The 15,200-nt window shown below is 48.2% G+C and overlaps 1 protein-coding gene across 4 annotated transcripts in view; it reads left to right on the forward strand.

Annotated features, from left to right (window-relative positions):
* Window positions 1-15,200, forward strand: part of Cacna1b (calcium voltage-gated channel subunit alpha1 B) — a 171,745-nt gene that overhangs the window by 134,226 nt on the left and 22,319 nt on the right. For 3 of the 4 annotated variants that reach the window (XM_085835123.1, XM_085835120.1, XM_085835121.1), the window contains 5 exons: window positions 2,647-2,763; window positions 3,120-3,185; window positions 4,364-4,455; window positions 6,440-6,584; window positions 9,029-9,156. In XM_085835123.1, the coding sequence (XP_085691249.1) occupies window positions 2,647-2,763; window positions 3,120-3,185; window positions 4,364-4,455; window positions 6,440-6,584; window positions 9,029-9,156 (548 nt within the window). The remainder of the gene's footprint in view (window positions 1-2,646; window positions 2,764-3,119; window positions 3,186-4,363; window positions 4,456-6,439; window positions 6,585-9,028; window positions 9,157-15,200) is intronic. The other variant, XM_085835122.1, reaches the window with a different exon arrangement.

Here is a 15,200-nt window from a genome sequence, read left to right on the forward strand (position 1 = left end):
CAGCAGCTTATCTTCTGTTGAGGCTATGGAAGTTCATTCACACAGGCAGATATTTAATTCTGTTACAGAAGCTGAATGCTTCATGTAGAGTTTTATAACTGGAATTATACCATGATCCTGCAGAAACACCCACAGCATGTTTTCTTTATGGCCTCCAGCCAGGCCACACGGTTTCACCTCCCTGTCCCTTACCTTCCTCGTCATAGCATACAGGAGCACCTAATGTCTGTCTGTCTCTTTCCCTCTCCCCCTTCCCTCAAAATCTGACCTCTTTAGAGTGAAGGAAAGGGAGTGGCTGGTTTGGAGCTGCAGGATTTTATGCTCTGCTATGCTGTTTGAGCAGCAGATAGCTCTGGGCTTTATGCTCAGGTGACATTGAGGAGCAAGTTTTCTCTGTCTTGTGACTAACTAGAGGCCATAGTAGGGTTGGATTCCAGGCCTTAGTCAGTCCAGCCATCCTTGTTGGGATTGTCTTACAATGCTTAGTGTACTTTCAGCCCCCCCCCCCCCAATTATCCCTATGAATACCTCTGTTGTCTCTAGGTTGTGAGCAAGGAGGCTGAGGAAAAGTGTTAGGGACTAATGTCTCCTCAGGGTCAGTGGTCCTTACAGTGAGACTACCCATGCATGGCTTAGTGAAGTGAAAGCAAGGACAATTCTGCTAGTGGAGTCACTTCCTGTGCAGCAGAAACCATGGGTCTTGGAAGAGCAGGACATGTGTGCTCACCACCAGTGACATGACCAAGCCAGAGATGAAAGCACAAGGTGCACCGCTGTCTGCTTGTAGCCGTTGCCATCCTGCATGTGCTTGGCATGGTGGTGCCTCACGCATTGCTCTGTGCTTGGGGCATCACCATCTAGTCTCACGGCACTCTAGGGTTGCCTGTCCATCACTCACTTGTCCAGTCCTGAGCACTATGAAGCTCCCAAGAGAAAAGCCTGGGAAGGGGTGTGAACCTTTGTTAACAAAGTCGAGATGACTGTGGTTCAGTCTTGGGTTCACACCCCCAGCTCATCTAGGCGTTTCCAGGGTCTCTTCACCATCCCGGTTGTCTTCTGTCCTCCCTTTACAGGCAAGCCTTTGTTTTCCTCCAAATCTTCAGGAAGTCTTCTCTGTGACAGGTACCTTAGTACAGGCGGCTTTGTTATGGGCAAGTATTGCATTACTATAATCCGTGCCCCTCAAAACAAGCTGAACAGATAGTTTCAAAGTAGAATCCCAGAGAGGGGTAGGTACTTGTCTCCCTGTCTGCTCATCTTGTTCAAAGGTCTCTTTTGGTGTTAGTGGACAGTAGCTCTTGGCCACCATGTCTACTAGTGAGACTGTCTTCATTTCAATTTAGGATCTGCCAGGCTGTGCCATCTTTCAGGGCCATGCTCTGAGGTGATATTTGTCCCCTTACTGATTTGGACATAGTTTGAGCCCCCCTTTGTGTCCGTAGGCCCTTCTACATATTGTTTCAAGGGCTACAACATCCTGTCCAGACCCACCTGATTCAAGGCATCTATCCCCACTACTTGCATAGACAGTGCAAAACTGTTTTTATTCTTGGTGAGAACCACAAATGGCCTTCCCCAAGAATGGGAGCAATAGACAAGGCAGACGTGTCCATTGGAAGTAAATGTGAACCCCAACCCCTGCCAAGACGGGCAGCCCTGGAGCATCTTCTCAGGCTTGCCCTGCCTCTCTCTGCATGCGCTGACTGGTTCTACTGTTTCATTCAACACATCTGTTCTCTTTCCTTTTTATTCATCACTGAACTTGACAACACAGATATGTATGAGCTTGAGCTGCTTGCATATTGACAAATGCTAAATGACAGGAAGTTGCTTTTGGGTGGTAGTCTAGGTGCCTGGTGTCTAAACAAGCATAGAACACCTGGCTGCACAGGTACTCATCGCAATGCATGGATACCTCCCCAGAGCCAGAACTCTGAAAAGGCCTGCCAATAATTCAAGGTGCCCAGGGTCAGGTAATCTTTGGAGTGTGTGTGTGTGTGTGTGTGTGTGTGTGTGTGTGTGTGTGTGTGATTGGTTTCGAACCCCTGATTGAGGGAGCAATGGCAAATGTCCTGGGTTCTCTAGAGCCGAGGCTCCTATGGCAAGAACAGCAGTGACTATATATGTCCCTTTATGAGAATGCTTGCTGATACCTGGACAGGTCCCAGAGAAACCAGCCAGTGCCAGTAGCTCAGACAGGCAAGGCCTTTACTGATTGATCCCAGAAAGGAAGATTGGCTGGTAAGCTTAGGAAGGGGCCACTTCAGGAATGCCCCCCTGGGGAGTGTCTGGGCAGTTGGCCAGTACTGGAGACTCATAGGTGATGTCCCAGCACTACCTGACAGAAGGGAAGGACTTTGGAAGCTTTTCTTTATGTCCCTTACTGTTGGGGAGTGGCCCTAGTGTGAAGGGACTTTTCTCGGACTTGCTTCATGAGAAGTAACTTCTAGTGATCCACTTTCCTTTGGGGAGGTTTTCTGGCAGCCAGCTGCTACTTAGACTGAAGCAATGGCTTTATTCTTATTTCTCTTAATACATTTCTTCTGGGTCATAGGGACTTGGGGGGTATTTGTAGGATGGAAGCAGCCAGTCTGCCCTTTTTGAGAGCGACTCAAAAGATTTGGAAACAATGTTTCTTTCTTGCAGAACAACTTCATCAACCTAAGCTTCCTTCGCCTCTTCCGGGCAGCACGGCTGATCAAGCTGCTTCGCCAGGGCTACACCATCCGCATCCTGTTGTGGACCTTCGTCCAGTCCTTTAAGGTAAAGCAGGGCTCGTGTGGTGCCTGGACAGCTCCCTTTGGGTATCCTTTACCAAGCTTCTTCTCTTCCACCCAGAGGGGACCCTCCTCTGGAAGGCTGAGTTGGGGCAGGTCATGTGTGCCTCTTTAGCATGTGTTAATCCTGATGCAGCTTTCTAAAGACATTGTGACTGAGTAACAGTTATTTTGCTAATGCCCATACAACTCTGAGCTGGGCTTATGCTCTTGAGTCATGGATAAGCAGACAAGGCCACTTGCTGCTGGCAGGACTCAGTGGTCAGTGGGTGGACTTGGACCAGGCTGAGGTGTGTGTCGCCTCAGGGATGCCCTGGAGCTGATGTGCTCATGTGTCTCCAGGCGCTGCCCTACGTGTGCCTCCTCATTGCCATGCTGTTCTTCATCTACGCCATCATCGGCATGCAGGTGGGTGCCACCTGCCCAGACTGGATTGGACACAGGTCTCCTGTCGCTGGGTGAAGGGTACGGGTCACTGTCATTAAGTGATCATAATACAATGAGGTTATCATTATCTGTGAAGCAGACACGGTGTAAACACTGATTGAACTAACCCTCAAAAACACTGCTTGATGGCAGAGGAGACCAAGGCAGCACAGTGGGGGCTCAGCAACCCCTTCCACCCAGTCCCATTTCTCTGGGAAACTGTAATTTGGTATTTTTGAAAGCGAGGTCCAGCAGGGCTTAGGATGCTGAGGCACAAGCCTATTTTAGATTAGCATCTGACTGACAGCCAGCCATTGTGTTGTCTGGCAGCCAATATCCTTTTCAGGCCAGATGTTCCTGACAAAATTCTTCCCAGTATGTAAGCAGAATCCCACAGATCACTGACCTTGACAATAACGTAGCTTTTCTTTTCTTTGGTCAGAGAACACTGTGCTAATTCTTTGGGGGAAAGATAGAAATCAGCTGCTCAGCTGCAGCTCTTGACTACTCCTCACAGTGGAGATGGGCGTGGGTTGAGTATTGATTTGGGGTGGGAGGTGCCAAAGTCTTGCACTTTAGCTGAGTTCTAAAGCTCACTTCGTATTGAAGTTTCCTGAGATCTGGTGCTACGTAAAGTGAACATGCATGTTTTATGTTGCTTTTGTTTATGGGTATTCAGTAGCATGTGTTCCCCTGATCTTTGTGGAAATATGGTAGTTTATAGACTTTCAGTTACAGTCTGAGTGTTAAACTCAGCATGGCTCTGGACTCACTCTGAAAACAGCCTATCAGATTGCCCCAAAGCCTATTGTGCTGTTTGTCCCGTTTGTCCCAGAGATTGCAAAGAACACTTCCCGAGTCCTTTCCAACCTACTTACAGTGTTGCATTAGCAAGTGACCTGAACGGAACTTTCTTACTCAAAGCAGAGCCCAAGCCCAAATCATTTGTCCTGGTTGCTCAGACTGGCATCTGTGGGTAGCCTTAGAGCCCCAACTGCACACACTGAAGCACAGTGCACGAGTGTGTCCCACTAAAAGCTTTCTGTGCTGCGAGCCACTCTATCCCTTGTGCCGTCCACAATATTGCATGCATGCTTTCTCTCACCTAGTCACAGCCCCCAACATTCAGCATGTATACTCTGTTATTTTCTACATTTCAGGTTTTTGGAAACATTGCCCTTGATGATGAAACCAGTATCAACCGACACAACAACTTCCGGACATTTCTGCAAGCCTTAATGCTATTGTTCAGGTGTGCTGGTTTGTAGCCTATAGAACATGTCCACTCTTTACTTGTGACAGAGGGTCGGTTCCATACATAGAGCACTTCACTTCCAACACCAAAACTTTGCTGTCTCTGTCAAGTAGGCCTGTGCAGTTGTTTGCTTTCTATTTATTTTTCCCAAAGGGCTCTTGTCTACTGTCTTAGTCAGGGTTTGTATTCTTGTACAAACATCATGACCAAGAAGCAAGTTGGGGAGGAAAGGGTTTATTCAGCTTACACTTCCATATTGCTGTTCATCACCAAAGGAAGTCAGGACTGGAACTCAAGCAGGTCAGAAAGCAGGAGCTGATGCAGAGGCCATGGAGGGATGTTACTTACAGGCTTGTTTTCCTTGGCTTGCTCAGCTTGCTCTCTAATAAAACCCAGGACTACCAGCCCAGGGATGGCATCACCCACAATGGGCCCTCCCACCCTTGATCACTAATTGAGAAAATGCCTTACAACTGGATCTCATGGAGGCATTTCCTCAAGAGAGGCTCCTTTCTCTGTGATAACTCCAGCTTATGTCAAGCTGACACACAAAACCAGCCAGTACATCTACCTTGACCTCCAGATAGACCGAAAAGAAGTATATGTAGGAGGGACTCCAGTGGCCCTGTGCCAACCCAGCCTCTACTACACTGCTTCTGCTCCCAAAAGGTGTCCAGAGGTGGTACAGTCTAGGAGGATAGACTTAGTTGGCAAGGTCTCATTTGACATGCTGGTATCATACTGCCTACCCAGTCACCATATTGGTCACCTCTTGGGCAAGAGGCCCATCTTCACAAGTTATAGGGCTATAGCTATCCACTCTTGTGTCCCAAGAGTGAGTGTGGGGTAGGAGGTTTCATGTACCTATCTGCCTCCGTAGAGTCTTCTGTGTGGCCATCCCTGGCTCCAGACAGAGCAAGTATGCTCTTTGTAGGGATTGATAGTGAGACCCTGCCTTGGGACTTCCTGAGATTCCACTACCTCTGTCCCCGTATGCAAATGTATCACACAGTCTTGTGGCATCCCTTCCTTGGGTTCATGGCAGTTCTGTGGAGAGGAGTGAACACCAGCCTGTTTCTCTGAGTAGCTTGAGGGGACATCTTCACCAGGCATCTTCAAGCTTTCACTTTCCAAAGTCATATTTCTCTAGGCTTTGGCAGATAGAGTCATAATATTTCATCATGTATTGATAGTCTGCCTTGTGCCACACAGATCTGAAGCACACCTGTGAAGGCAGCTTCAGTCTGAGGCCTTTGTTCTCAAAGATTTCTTTTCCTCCTGAGCTTTCTGTCATGCAGAGTGCTTCTTCAGTCATGCCGGCTTGGATGGGGCAGCCAATAGGAGGCTCCTCACGCCTGCTGACATTAGTGGGCAGTGACCTTTGTCCCTGCCCAGGACCAGCTATATACGCTTACATAGACTTTTTATTGTCTTTGCTGGCCACATGACTATAAACAAAAGTCTCCAAGAATCCCCAGGTGGCTGCTGTGAGTGGTTTTGAGATGCCATGGCCAATGTGAAAGTAGACTGAGCAGAGAGGGTATGATGCACTGTGGGAAAAGAATTCCCAGGGCACAGGAAAGGGGCATGAGTTTGGGCTTCTGCGATGACTGACAGAATCCTGATGAAGGGAAGGGAAGTGCAAAAGCCACCTTCCCTCTGGGCCTGCTGGGATGCTGTGCAACAGTGTGGGATCAATCGCTATAGCACTCCCCAGCATAGCAAGCTAGCAGGTGGCAGATAGACAGACGCCAGAGGAAAGGATTCACTTCTGGACATGAAGAGGACGAGGAATCTCCCAGTGCAGTAGATCATGCCCTGGACTTTCTTAGTTAGCAGTGAGCCTAGAAATCCCCTGTAATCCAGAAGAGGAGGCTTCCTCTCCACAGCTCTTTCAAGGGCTCTGCTGGCCATGCTCTGGGTTCATTGCACAGCTCCTTCTGGGCTTGCCTTTGTGTGCTTACAGCTCTTTCCTTTTCAGGAGTGCCACTGGGGAGGCCTGGCATGAGATCATGCTGTCTTGTCTGGGCAACCGGGCCTGTGACCCACATGCCAATGCCAGTGAGTGCGGGAGCGACTTTGCCTATTTTTATTTTGTCTCCTTCATCTTCCTCTGTTCCTTTCTGGTAAGTCCCTTTTTGCCCATATCTGCCTGTCACAGGCCATCTTCTGTTGGTTCCTGATTTTGACCCAGTCCACATTTATGTCAGTCCCATGCTTAAAGCCTTTGTCCACTGTCTAAGGCAGTTCAGTGAGACCATGTGTCTGGGATAATGAGTAGGCAACATTCGGATTTGGTGGGTTCTTAGGCATTTGGAATCTTGGGAACCTTGAGCAGGAGCAGCAGCAGGAGCAGGAGCAGGAATGCTAGGTATCTACAACTTGGCTCTGGCTTCTGTTTGGACAGTCAGGGATAGAGCTGCAGAGTAAGTAGGAAGGCTGTTGAGGGAGACAGTGGCTGAAAGGTTTTGAGAATTATGAAGGACTGATCTACAACTTCAAGGTAGAGCTGATTAAAGAAGAGAAAAGAAAGCCACACTGTAATTTTCTAAGCAATAAGTGCAGGTCCCTCCAATAGACACATGGAGCACTACAAGCACGGGCTGGAACGGAGTAGAAGCACTGTACAGGTCTCGGGGTGGAGGTACGAGTGAGCTCTCCCTGTGCTGCTGTGTTTTCGTACCTGATCTGCCTTCTCAAGGGTGTGGCATAAGCTGCACGAGTCACTCAGGCTAGGTGAAGGGCCTGCCACTCAAGCAGGAAGGGGGGCCTGAGGATCTAGGCACCTATGGGAAAGCTATGTAACCACATTGCTCAGCAAGCATGGCATAGAGCTGATTGGATCCCTGCAGCTCCGTGCCCACTCAGTGTAGCAGAATCAGCAAGCTGCAGGTTCAGTGAGAGTCCCCATTTTAGAAAAATGGGGTGGAGAAGAAGAAAGGCATGATGTCAACCTCTGGCCTATATGTGCACACATGCACACACAGTGTCCAGTGCCCTCACGACAGAACAAGAGCAAGTATATACAATATACACATATACACAAGGAGAGAGGAGGACAGACTGGGCCCCTGCCTCAAGACTTACCACATCTCTGGAAATGGAATCCAGAAGTCTGAGTTTTTTCCTTAAAAATAAAAGACTTACTTGTTTTAACTTATGCATATGTATGTCTCACTGTGTGTGTAAGTGTGCTCCAAAATGCCAGGAGAGGGCATTAATTCCCTGGAGCTAGAGCCACCTACATGGACACTGTGAACCCAGCTCCAGTCCTCTGAAAGGGCTACAGGTTTTTAACTGCTGAGTCATTTCTCCAGCTCCCTCCCCTTTTATGTGTATATGTTTACGTATGTGTTTTTTTTTTTTTTGTGGGTGTGTACATGTGTATGTCTGGGTGCATATACATGTGGAAGGCAGAGGCTTATGTCAGGTGTCTTCCTCAATTGCTCCCTAGCTTACAGTTTTGAAACAGGATCTCTTGCTGAACCTGGAGCCCATTAGTTTGGCTAGGCCGCACGGTCCGTGGGCTTTACTACTGTGAGGGTTACAGATGTGTGCTTTTGTGCCTGGCTTTTACACGGTTACTGGGATCCTAAACTTGGCTCTTTGTGTTTCTACAATGAGCACGCTGCCAATGGAATCATTGTTCTGGCCTGGAATGTAAGTTTTAGTAAGCTATCAGGTCACCTTGTAAATGTGAAACTTTGAGGAACAAGTGAAAGTTGCCGACATCCATGGAAAGAAATAAAATAAAAGTTAATTAATGGAGAAAGACATCACATGTCCATGAGTTGGAAGTAGTATTATCACAATGACAGTACTTCTGCAAGTGATGTATAGAATAAATACATCAAATAAAACCGTAGTGGCTTTTGAGGCTAGGCAGAAATAGGAAAGCAGATCTTAAAATCCATGCTTAGTTGCCAGGAAATAGCCAACACAATCTTGAAATACAAAGGTGAAGGATTCCATCCCCAATTTCAAAACTTACTTCAAAACCAATATAGGGGGTGGCAGAGTGCTTCACAAACACTACAGCATTAATTCACAAACTGATTCCAGTGTAATACCAGCACTTAGAATATATAGGATCAGAAACCCAAGGCCATCTTCTGTTAGATAGCAAGTTCTAGGCCACCTCAAACAAAACAATAGTAACCAAAATAGTGTTGTTGACATAAGATTTATAAAGCAGCCAAAGAAAGTTAAGAACCTAGAAATAGTCTAAACCACTATGGCCAATTGTTTTTTTTATGTCTGTCTATTGTTTCAGATTAATAAGATAGGTTTACTGAGTGCACTGTAGGGGCTGGGACTGGGTGGTCTGAAAGTGCTATTTACATGTTTACAACTACTTCTGAGAAGGGTGCTTGCGGGGAAATGCTTTTCTGTGTTTTAGTCTTTGTAGGAGTAAACACTGGGATTTGTGGGAATCATTGGGACTGAGAAGACACTAGACACTAGAAAGTCCCAGCAGGTCTGTCCTTATCACAAACTGCAGGCAGAGCTTGAGAGCAGGTAAAATGGCACAGTGGAGTGTCTATCACCTCTTCTTCTTTTTGCCCTACAGATGTTGAACCTCTTTGTTGCTGTAATCATGGACAATTTTGAGTACCTCACTCGGGACTCTTCCATCCTAGGGCCTCACCACTTAGACGAATTCATTCGAGTCTGGGCTGAATACGACCCAGCTGCGTGGTGAGTGAGCTTGGGTGCTCTGTGCTCCTCAGGGTTGGTTGTCATTTCCTGTGGTTCTCAAGCCAGGGCCAGGATGATGTTAGACAGTTCCTTGCGCATGTCCCCCTCAGGTGTTGATCTGAGGCCTAGGGACTTACCCAGTTCTGTGTGTCTTAGCTCTGGTCCCCCGTGTAGTAGCATGTTCCTTTTTGACTCCATGCCTTGGTGCAGCTGTGGGGCAGAGACCTTCAGTATGGTCCTCAGGAGAGTGCCTATGCCTGGGGGGTCAAGGAACATTTCCAGGGCTCTCTGCACAGAAGTGTCCTGCCTTCTCCCAAGGCTTGTCTTGTGATGGAGCATGGAGGCCCAGTGGGAGAGGGTAAAGAGACAGTGTGGGGACACACCTGTGTAATCCTCAGAGGGCTTTGAGAGCAAAGTGTGTGTGTGTGTGTGTGTGTGTGTGTGTGTGTGTGTGTGTGTGTATGTGAGGAGGGAGGGTTGTTATTGTTGCTGCTGCAGCTGCTGCTGTTTGAACATTAGGAATGGAACCCGAGGACATGGAAAGTAAAAACACTTAAGCAACTGAGCTATCTCACCACTTGCCATAATGTGAGCTTTCACATTTTTCCTTGATGGTCTTAGCTTTTCCTCTCTACCATTTATTTTGGGAACAGGAGCCAGGGTGTATGTCTGTTGCCAGCCCTTGTTGCGTGTGGTGGGCTCTTAGTAGAGTTTTCTTTAAATCAGAGGAACTGGGGAGGTAGAAAACTGTTACTCTACTGCATAAGTGAAGGGTGATTTGTTTCTAGAGAACAAGGGCCTTCTGATTGCTTTGGGCTCAAAAGTCAAAGTTGTTTGAATCCATGTTTCATACAGAGCACTGCACAGTGATGTCCCGGTCCATAGAGAACACTGCACAGTGATGTAACAGACCATAGAGAGCACTGCATGGTGATGTCACAGTCCATAGCAAGCACCGCACGGTGATGTCACGGTCCGTAGAGAACACTGCACAGTGATATCATGGTTCAAAGAGAGCACTTCATGGTGATGTCACAGTCTATAGACACTACACTGTGATGTTACACAAATCCCCCTTGCCAGAGACCACATTCAGGAAGGCACGCAAGCAGGAGATCAGGGGCTCTCCATCTGTGTGCTTGTTCATTCCTCTACCCACTTGGTCACTGACTTGATGCTTGGACCACTCATTTCATCTGCTCCATCTCCTCTCACCTACATGTTCACTTGTGTATTGTGTTAGTTACCTTTTTAATTCTGTGATTGTATCTCACAAAAGCTTGTTCTGGCTTATAATTTAAGAAGAGATATAGTCTAACATGGAGGGAAGGCATGTGACAGGAGCATGAGACAGCGCGGGTCATAGTCATAAGAGATGAGTGCTGTGTCCATCTCACAGTTTCCTTTGTATTCAGCCTGGGACCATGGCCCTTGGATGATGCCAATTACATGTAGCATGGGTCTTCCCATCTCAGTCCAACCTAGCCATTCCCTCACAGAGAGGATGCTCAGAGGCTTGCCTTCTGGGTGACTCTGGATCCTGTTCTGCTGGCAGTCAGCACTAACTGCTATACCCACAAATGCCCTTGTTCAGGTATTTTCCATTTAACAGCTCATTCACCCATTCAAGCTCTTTTAGCCACTCAAGCGATAGTCCTAGAGGACTCTTCCCTGTAAGGGGGCATGCAGGAGAGGCAAAGGCTGGGAGCACTGGCTGCTGGGGAGGATACAAGCCTCTTGTTCAAGAACCAAGTTGTGAATGAACAGTTTTCCTTGAAGGAGTGAGTGTTAGCTTCCTGTGGTTTAGGGATGGACAAGAAACTGCAGCTGTATGCAGCTCCCCAGCTACCCTTGTCTGCCTCTAACAGATCTGTGGTCAGCGTTTTGCTCTGGGATAGTCAGGAGAATGAAGTCAGGCTCCCATGAGTAGGCTGGGCATGCTAAGGTTTCTGGTAGATCCTGGGGGCTGAAATCAGGACAGGCATGTTTAGGACTCTGCTGGAGAACTGGAGGATATGATGAAGCTAATGGCTAGAGTCCTTCTCCCCAAATTCCTGAGCTAATGGCTAGAGTCCTCTTCCCTAAGCTCCTGAGATAATGGCTAGAGTCCTCCTCCCCAAGCTCCTGAGCTAATGGCTAGAGTCCTCCTCCCCAAGCTCCTGAGCTAATGGCTAGAGTCCTCCTCCCCAAGCTCCTGAGCTAATGGCTAGAGTCCTCCTCCCCAAGCTCCTGAGCTAATGGCTAGAGTCCTCCTCCCCAAGCTCCTGAGCTAATGGCTAGAGTCCTCCTCTCCAAGCTCCTGAGCTAATGGCTAGAGTCCTCCTCTCCAAGCTCCTGAGCTAATGGCTAGAGTCCTCCTCCCCAAGCTCCCGAGCTTCTGCTTCCTTCTCCTTAACCTGATGCTCAGCATGAGAGTGAGTGCTCAGTGACCTCAGGGTGGGGGTAGTTGCACATGCTTTCTTCTGCTGGGCTAGATTCCCATTACTCCTGTCCTTCAACCTCTCCTCTGCTCCTAGGGACAGACAAACAGACTGCAGCTGTATCCTCAGCTGCCTTGTCTGCCCCTCACAAGGTGTGTTCTGAGGTGCTGTCTGGAGTTGTAGCCTAGGAAGTTTCACAGTATTGCATCAGGGCCCTGGGACAGAGGTCTTTTTTGGTTGAGGCTGTTTGGACTGACATCACCTCTGTGTATATTTTCCATTTCTATGGGAAATCTCCCATTTTTACATAGTTCATAAGCAGCAGAACCACTTATTGTTATTGTATATTGTACTTGACTACTTTTCACTTTGTAGATGCTTCTCATATCTGTGTATTCATATGTTTTCCCCACCACGCCCAAGACTCTGACTGAGTTGCTCAGGTTCAGGGATATTGGTTAGGTATGTCACCAAGGAAGGGTATAGTGGAGAGACTGGACTTTGTCACATAAAGGGCTGGAGAGACTTTAGCTACAAAATTACTCATTAGTACTCCCAGATTACCCTGGCTATGACCTGAACAGTCATTGCTATTTCTGGAATATTTCCCCAAGATGCAAAAATCATAATCTGTAGGACTCACTTTGCACTGAAGGCCAATGAAGGCCTGTGAAGGAGCAGCATCCCCCGAGTCCTCACAAGCTGCATACCCAGTTCCCACCATCAACTGTAACCAAGAAAGGGGTAATGTGCACAGTTGCTTAGCCAGCGGCACTGGCCTGAGTACAACTTGTGATCATGAATAGTGAGAGTTCAGTCTGTCTTCTAATTCAAGAGGTGGAGAGCTAGGGGCCCTGGATGTCACTGGCAAGTTGAAGAGACGGCCAAACATGAGCCTTGTGGCAGAAGTGACACCATGGCCACACAACATCAAGATCATCAAGTGCTTTGAGGCTGGTGCTGGTTCCCTGCAGACCCCTCCAGGAGGTGGATAGCTTGACAGAGCACCTACCAGGTTAAAGCTGGGTCTTGCATTCAGACAGGGCCAGGCAGAGCACCCAAACAGGTTAAAGCTGGGTCCTGCATTTGAACAGGCTCACTGCAAACCTAGCAGGTGGCTGTCTTAATTTCCCATGTGACTATGCGATTTTCTCATCATTTGGGAAAAACTTTGAAACCACAAACTGCCAAACTTTCTAACATTTGTGTATGTGTATGCACAAGCACAGATGTGTGTGTGTGAGCATATGCATGTGTGTATATGTGGAAGAGCCTGTGTGTCTTCTGCATGTGCACATGCAATATACATTGTGCACACATAAGCACATGCATATGTTTTGTGTATCCATGTGAGTTTATCTGTGTGTGTGAGACAGACTGTGTATATGTATACACATCTGTGTATGTATGGTAAGTGTACATGTATATTGTGTGCATATGTGAGTCATTTCATGTATATATGCACATGTTAGGGTGCTTATGTATCGTTTGTGCATTGTGTGAGTTTGTACATGCTGTGGGATACTAGAAAGGCATGGAGCTTCTGGGAGCTGGAACTGCCTTTTCCTCTGGCCTCCCTTTTGCTGCTTCAACATACTGTGTTGAAGCATGGGGACTGAAAATGAGAGCCACACTTACACAGTCATCTATCTATCGAGTAAACACTTCCTGAGCACCTGCTATGTCCTGGGTTTGTGGCCCCAAAAGTGAAAACATAAATACGGCTGTGAGATAGGATAGTTACATGGCCATAGCTTAGAGCCAGGACACTTGAGGAAGGAAGGAAGGATCACATGCCCCTAAGATGTATGAAAGGAGGCAAGATGGACTGAGTGCCAGGCAGCTCTGAGGCAGGTCAGAGGGAGGGAGAGCTGGGGAGACCGTGTGAGCCACAAGTGAAGTGTTAAGACTGGGAGAGACTGAGATGAGAGACCTAGAAATTGAGTTAAATGGGCATCTTTGCCTTTTTACTTGGTAGATAGTGGGAAAGCTTTTGGCTGTTTTGGGAAAATATTCCCAAACAAGGTTAACATGCATCATGTCCACACATTTCCACCGGTGTCATAGAATGGACTTAATGAGTAGTTGGCCCCTTGTAATTGTCCCTAGGATCCAACAAGATTAGCAAACATGGGTGAGACTCAAGTAGAACATCCTCTTTCCAAGAAGTAAACTGGGCAGGACTTATAACTGACCAGCCATGTAGGAGAAAGAAGAGTCTGTGGTGACCAAAGGGTACCATCACTGTGAGGAGGGCTTCTTTGGCTAGGCCAGCAAACTCCAGGGGGACATCAGTGTATCCAGGAAGATGGGAATGATTGAGGGCTATTTAGGTACTTATGAGTAGGGTTTCTGCATCTGAGAAATGGACGGGGTGCAACATGGTAGTGAGAGTCAGGGTCAGAGAGAGACATGGAAAAGGGCTCTGCCATTCAGGAACTGAGGGAAAGACAGACAGCAAGTTCAGTTGAGACTGGCCAATGTTAGGGCTCATGGTGGGGGTGAGTGTGTTTATTCTTCCTCATTTTTCTGAGTGTTTCCTGCTTAGCTTCACGTCCAGGGATTATCTTGGGGCCGACACTTCCTGGGAGCACGAGCCTCTAGGCTCTTCTCTAGGGAGAAGCCTGTGTAGATGTACCCCTCACCTCCACCTCACAGCTCATCTTCCATTGCAGACTGGGTGGGTGGGCGGGGCGGGCTCCATCATGCCTTGTTGCCATAACCTGTAACATTTCCTTTCCAGTTGCCGGATTCATTATAAGGATATGTACAGTTTGTTGCGTTGTATTGCGCCACCCGTTGGCTTAGGAAAGAACTGCCCTCGTAGGTTGGCCTACAAGGTTTGCAACTTCAGAGCCTCCATCTGACATACTTCCCTGCCCGAATCGCAAACACTGCACACACTCCCTGCCTGACTCGGGAATGACAACACCTCACCTTCTCTTTCCTCTGTCCTGCCCTGCCCTGCGTTCCAGCATCCTGGATGCTTTGGTTCCCTGTTTTATCTCCCCTAGCTGGAGGCAGGCAGTCTTCAAGACAGTGCCCAAGGTGTTTTCTGGCCTGGCTAGGCGGAATCTGCCAGGGCCAGTTGTCTGGGTGTGGGGTTTGGGAGGGATGGCATGTGGGTGAGACAGGACCTGTTTTGAACCAAGGAAACAGCCATCACACCTAGCATTCTTGCAGGCTCTTATGAATGGGCTGATGGTCTGACAGGCCAGAGGCTGAGAGCCCAGGGAAGTATGTATGTGGGTGCAAATAAACAAGGAGCAGTTGTCCCTGTGGGTCAGGAGCGGCTTTCAGGTCCCTGGGGGAAGGAAAGAGTGGGAACAAGAAAGGGGAGCCCTCCTGCGTCGCTTCTGGATTGATGTGCTCAGCTCAGGGAGAAACCCCCTGGCCTGGAACTGTGAGCAGAGGGCAGGATCTGGGCAGATCTGCCCTCTGGAGAAAGGCTGGACTCTGCTGTGTCTCTGAGACCCCCAAGCCCACAGGCAGGTGCTCTGGGGTAGAGGGAAGCCCCAGCCTCTTGACTTGGGAAGATGCTACACCAGCCCCAAGATGCTGCCCTGAGTGCCCTAGCCCACAGGGGGCACATCCAACCTATTGGTCCCAACCTGTGATGTCAGA

The sequence above is a fragment of the Mus caroli genome, unplaced genomic scaffold, assembly GCF_978045245.1.
Source record: "Mus caroli unplaced genomic scaffold, Mus_caroli_1 scaffold_2, whole genome shotgun sequence".
NCBI classification, from domain to species: domain Eukaryota; kingdom Metazoa; phylum Chordata; class Mammalia; order Rodentia; family Muridae; genus Mus; species Mus caroli.